This window comes from Carassius auratus, linkage group LG28B (assembly GCF_003368295.1).
Source record: "Carassius auratus strain Wakin linkage group LG28B, ASM336829v1, whole genome shotgun sequence".
In the NCBI taxonomy this organism is placed as follows: Eukaryota; Metazoa; Chordata; class Actinopteri; order Cypriniformes; family Cyprinidae; genus Carassius; species Carassius auratus.
The window spans coordinates 6,428,963-6,435,079 of record NC_039293.1 but is presented as its reverse complement, the minus strand read 5'-3'; the positions used below and the strand labels follow the sequence as shown (position 1 = coordinate 6,435,079).

Sequence of the window (6,117 nt, the reverse complement as noted above, 5' to 3'; positions counted from 1 at the left end):
ACCCATCCCCACCCCTAAACCTACCAATCTCCACTCCTAAACCTACCAATCTCATCCCCTAAACCACCCATCCCCCCCTAAACCACCCATCTCCACTCCTAAACCTACCCATCTCTACCTTAAAACCTACCAATCTCATCCCCTAAACCACCCATCCCCACCCCTAAACCTACCCATGTCTACATTTAAACCTACCACTCTCATCCCCTAAACCACCCATCTCCACCCCTAAACCTCCCAACTCCACCCTTAAATCTACCCTTCTCTACCTTTAAACCTACCAATCTAATCCCCTAAGCCACCCATCTCCACTCCTAAACCTACCCATCTCTACCTTAAAACCTACCAATCTCATCCCCTAAACCACCCATCCCCACCCCTAAACCTACCCATGTCTACATTTAAACCTACCACTCTCATCCCCTAAACCACCCATCTCCACCCCTAAACCTCCCAACTCCACCCTTAAATCTACCCTTCTCTACATTTAAACCTACCAATCTCATCCCCTAAACCACTCATCTCCACTCCTAAACCTACCCATCTCTACCTTTAAACCTACCACTCTCATCCCCTAAACCACCCATCTCCACCCCTAAACCTCCCAACTCCACCCTTAAATCTACCCTTCTCTACCTTTAAACCTACCAATCTAATCCCCTAAGCCACCCATCCCCACCCCTAAACCTACCCATCTCTACCTTTAAACCTGCCAATCTCATCCCCTAAACCACCCATCTCCACTCCAAAACCTACCCATCTCTACCTTCTATCCTACCAATCTTATCCCCTAAACCACCCATCCCCACCCCTAAACCTACCAATCTCCACTCCTAAACCTACCCATCTCTACCTTTAAACCTACCAATCTCATCCCCTAAACCACCCATCTCCACCCCTAAACCTACCCATCTCCACCCCTAATCCTACTAATCTCCACCCCCTAGATGTTGATCCAACCACTCCCCCTGGATCTTGTGTCGACTGACATCGGCCCAATGTTTCTGTACTTTTAGGGACAATCTATCCTCTTTTTGGTAAAAAATTGATGTAGCCTAATAAATATACTGCCTGCTTTAGTTGAGCACAAGTGCAGGATATCTGAATGAATTAGTGAACCAGTGTCCAACAAATACACTTAAGACTGAGAAATGAGGCTTGTTCATTCATTGGTTGAATCAAAGAGAAAAAAAATTACAAAAAAATCACATGCCACAGATTACAAACCTCATGATTGACAGCAATGATAACAGATATTCAAAAGTGAAGGTAAAAGACATTCGAATAATAACAAAGGCACTTTTGAATCACCTTCCCTGAGAGAAGAAATCTGAAAATACAGCTAAGAAACATCACAGCGATGGACTCGTTCAACAAGACATTCCCGCCACTGACATTTACATTACAAACTTTGGTTTTCTGTTTGTGCTGTCCATTGCCATCTTTTACTAGATTTACAAAATTACGATGATACTGACGCCCCCATTTTACAGTGCTCCCATTATGGGTAATGAAAGGTTCATATTTTGGTTTTGGGAGTCCCTGTACAGATTGATATGCATGCAAGGTCAAAAAAATACTTACATTTCCTTATAATGCATTTATTTTTACCCCATTTGCGTAACGACCTCCAAACGATTGGTCTCGGTTTCATTGCATAATGCATGTAATGGCTGATAAAGCAGTGTTTGTGAGCACAGTGCTGCTTTGTGTAGTGCACAGAGTGTATATATATATATAAAAAAAATTGTTGTATTTTCATTCAGACCAACAAGTGGGCAGGCAATATGCTAAACTGACTCTTTCTTTTGAAAGATAATAACTTAATACATAATGCACTTTCAAATTGAAAACCTTGCAGGATGTTTTCATTCATTTAGAGCTGTGTTAGACAATGCATGAAAGGTAATTTTCCAAAATCCATAATAGGAGCACTTTAAACATGCTCTGTGTGGCAGTAATTTATGGACACCCATAGTAACATTCATGAGGTGAAGAGTGGAAGGAAAAGAAAAGTCATATTTATGTGGTTAAAAAGACAAATGAATATTGAATACTATTTCAATTTCAACTTAGTATGTCATATTGTTTTCCTCAAAAGTGTGACTTAGTGTGTGAATTTTGACCTGGTACGTCGATTTCAAATTATTCTTTCAAAATGTCAAGGTTTTACCACATAATTATGCCTTATTATGTCATTATTGACTTAGTACATCTTCATTTTGACATTACCTCATAATTTCAAGTTTTTGTTATTTTTTCATGTATGCCAATAATTTACCAACAAATTTTTTTTTTTACCTTTTGTGTACTAAAACATTATGATTTACTCAATCCATAAATCAATAAAAAGAGACGTACACAGTCCTGGACTGATTGTCAGATGGCAGCTGTAGAGTTTAGCGCTGATTTTAAGGCTAAAAAAAAAGTGATTCAACAGATTCAAGGGTTCAGATTGGTTTTAGTGCAGATTTCTAACAGAGAATCAGTTCAGAAGCAGGCTAGATTGTCAAATCCCATGATCCTCAGGGGCGGAAGAGCTGCGGCTGCATCAGGACGAAGCTGAAGTTGTATATCGGAGGAAGGCCCTGATGGGACGTGCTGTTGAACGCCTCCCAGGAGAAGACGGGGAGCCCTCCATCTGTGGTCGGTCCGTTCACCGCCTCTGCTACGAAACCCTGAGCCATGTGCAGATCTGTGACCTAACCGGAGAGCAACAGAGCATCAGGAGCTGAAGACTCACTCTGATTGGTTAATGACAGGAAGTCAGCTGACCTTGGTGTCGTAACATCCTCCAGGACTGGCTCTTTGCTCCTGCAGGTCATTACGACAGCAGATGGACTTACACGGGTTACCCTTCGAGTACGGGTCACTCTTATAATCTGAGGACAGATTGACACACATTATCACAATACAAACATTCAAATACAATAATGCCTTTTACTGTGTGATGTTTAAAGGCTAAATGAACCAAAATTTTGTAACTGCATTCTTGTGTTTGTATTATTATTACCATTTACTTTTATTCATTTCTAAAGAAACTTACATCATGTTTGTTTGTTTACCAAACCTAAGCCATACAAAAAAGTAATTATTCCTATAGAAACCTAAATCAAATTAGATAAGCAATTATGTTTTGATTTGACTATTTTACAGTAACCATTGTAGGTTTTAATACATTCAACTTATTGCAAATCCAACTAGGGCTATCGTCTGCAACCCTGCCAAATACAATAAAGTAAAAATACATGTTGATTGATGTTTTTCATTTGTAGTAAAATAACTAAAACAAAAATAAGATGAATAAAAAACAATTAAGACATCACTAAAATAATTATAGACAAAATAAGAAAAACTTAAAATGAAATGGAAAATACACACTTTTTTTATTTACATCTCTTCTCATTTTTATTTATTTTAACTAACTACTAAAATAACAAATTCAAACTTAAAGATTATACAGTACGGAGCCCACTACATTGGCATGCAGGAAAAAAAGTAAATCGTGTACACAATTTACTATTTCGTTCCCTCGATTTATATATTGTCCACGCAATTTACTAATTAATTCCCTCGATTTGATAAATCGCGCACACAATTTACTAATTAGTTCTCTCGATTTATAAATCATGTACACAATTTGGCAAATTGAGGAAACTAATTAGGGAATGAAATAGTAATCGTGTGCACGTTGTAGTACATTGAGGGAACAAAATAGTAATTGTATGCATGTTTTAGTATATCCAGGGAACGAATTAGCAAATCGTGCGCACAATTTCTTTTTTTCTGTTGAACATCATGTGCAGGGCTTCGTTATATAGAGATTAAAATTAAGCAAAGATTAATAAAGACGGAAACTGAAAATACAACATAAAATTTAATTCAAAATATTAATAAAAGCTAGCATAGTGACACTAGATAAGATATATGTGTGTGTGAGATATTAAATAAATCTTGAATCGTGTGGCGAAGTCTTACAAGTTAGTCATCTCATTATGTTTTCTTTGAGACTTGTTATCATTCATTAAGTTTGGTTCCCTAAGGAAGTCTAGAGGTGCCACCACCATCAAGAGTTGTGACTGTTATTTACCGTTGTATCTCATGATGTGTTTGAGGGAGTTCAGGTCGCTGACGGATGACTGGTCACGACGGAAGATCTTGGCTCGAGGGCAGAGGTCGTAGGAGAAATCCTCGCCGTGCTTCTTCCACATCTGCTCGTAGCCGCTCAGATCGTAGATCTTACGGTGGAACGGCACGTTGTAAGACGGCCAGTAACCTGCAGATGCACACCGTTACTAAAGCAGCAGATGTACAACACGTCAAGAAGAAGAGAGTGAAGAGGGTTCAGTCGGACCTCTGCGCAGCGTCTGCGTCTGGTCCGAATACTCCACCAGTCCTGGGATCTGCTCCACCACCGTCAGCGCTCCGTCCTCCAGACTGCTGCCCAGAATCACTTTACTCCGGTCCACCACCATGTACTGGTTATTATAGGTCCCTGACGGACAGATTCAGCCCAGGATCAGACAAACACGCATGACAGAGCAAACACAGTCCAGAAAGCCAAGAACAGTGAATGTTGATTCCTGACCAGAGTTGTATCTGGAGAAGGTTTTGGCCCACTGCTCCCCAGTGTTTGCCAGTGCGTGTGCCAGTCGAACCCTCTGCCAGGAGAACAGGCTGGCAGGAGTCATGTAGGTGAACAGCGAGGTGTTGAAGACGTTATTGGTGGTCTGAGTCATCATCAGACCACTGCCCAGCAGATAGAAATCATCCAGAGACATCAGGAACCCTGAACACACACACATCCACAGACTGAAGTCACTCACATACTGAAACCACACACTTGTATGTGTGTGTGTGTGTGTATTGCCTAACTGTATGAATGAGTGAGTGTAGGAGCGAATTAACGAAAGAGCAATGTGTGAGTACCAGGGTAGCTGCTGAAGGACAGTCTTCCGGTGGCCGTGTGTGGCTCTCTCAGTCTGAAGTCCCAGTGTTTGTAGATGCGCATGGTGGCGGCGTACGTGTACCAGCTGGAGTGAGCGAACAACAGGTTCTCAAAGCCAGGCAACATCTGAAACACACCACAGGTGAGAGAAACCATCACATCCACTGCCTCCTGACAACAGTTAGCAGGATGTTAGCTACCTTTATGAGCGCAGAGCAGTGGCCCATGGGAGGAGCTTTATACGGCTTCATACTGGACGTCTCACTGGGAACCAGCGCCGGGATCAGGTCCAGCAGATCACCGATGGCATTCAGGAACTGGACGTCAAACTGGGACAGAGGCTACACACACACACACACACACACGAGTGATGAACTGATCAAAACCAGCTCAGCTTCAACACATGCAAGATACAAACACAAGTACTAACAACTCTTCATTTTAATAAACCGCATTTACAAAAACACTATTCTCTTTGTATTGTTCTTCCGCACGATACGCTGAAACTCTTTTTGAATGTTTATGGTATTTTGATGTAAGAAATAAGACGATTACAAGAAATTTAGCTTTTAGTTTAAGTTAATTATTAGTAAAACCTATGGAAATGGATCCTTAAAAACTTTTCATGTTTAAATCAATTTTTAAGTAAGAAAAAAAGATGATTAAAAGAAACTGAGCCATAATACCGATGAAATACAGAGCCTTCTTAAAACAAATAAAAACTCTTCCTAAATGTTTGCATCTTTAAAAAAAAAAATAGGAGAAAAGGAAATAGATTCTTAATAAAAGAACAAGAAACTATTTTTCAACCGTTTTAGTAATTTTTATGTTAACAAATGGACAAATGGAAAATTTTTAGATGTAACCTTTAAAGAGAGAAATAACACAAAGCCTTTAAAAAGTCGTTTTAGATGTGAAGTCCTTTATAAAATAAGAAATATGAAGAAAAGGAAACAGAGCCGTCTTATTAAAACAAATACATCTAAAAATGTTTTGCATAATAAATAGGAAAAATAAAGGAAACTGGTCTTTAATAAAACTATTTTTCATTGTTTAACTGATTTTTCTATAATTAAATGGGGAAAATAAAGGAATCTTTTAAGATGTTTAAGTAACTTTTTACATAAAAAAGGGGTGAATGTAAGGAACTAGAGTCTTAATAAAAAGAT

General features: G+C 39.3%; 1 protein-coding gene across 1 annotated transcript in view; it reads right to left on the bottom strand.

Moving 5' to 3' along the window:
• Positions 1-1,152: 1,152 nt before the first annotated feature.
• LOC113067884 (phospholipase B-like 1) overlaps positions 1,153-6,117 on the bottom strand; it is an 8,180-nt gene continuing 3,215 nt past the window's right edge. Inside the window, exons 6-12 of the mRNA XM_026240379.1 lie at positions 5,149-5,289; positions 4,930-5,074; positions 4,589-4,789; positions 4,355-4,495; positions 4,091-4,276; positions 2,776-2,882; positions 1,153-2,702 (exon numbers count right to left, since the gene is read on the bottom strand). Coding sequence (XP_026096164.1) covers positions 2,526-2,702; positions 2,776-2,882; positions 4,091-4,276; positions 4,355-4,495; positions 4,589-4,789; positions 4,930-5,074; positions 5,149-5,289 — 1,098 coding nt within the window. The 3' untranslated portion in view covers positions 1,153-2,525. The remainder of the gene's footprint in view (positions 2,703-2,775; positions 2,883-4,090; positions 4,277-4,354; positions 4,496-4,588; positions 4,790-4,929; positions 5,075-5,148; positions 5,290-6,117) is intronic.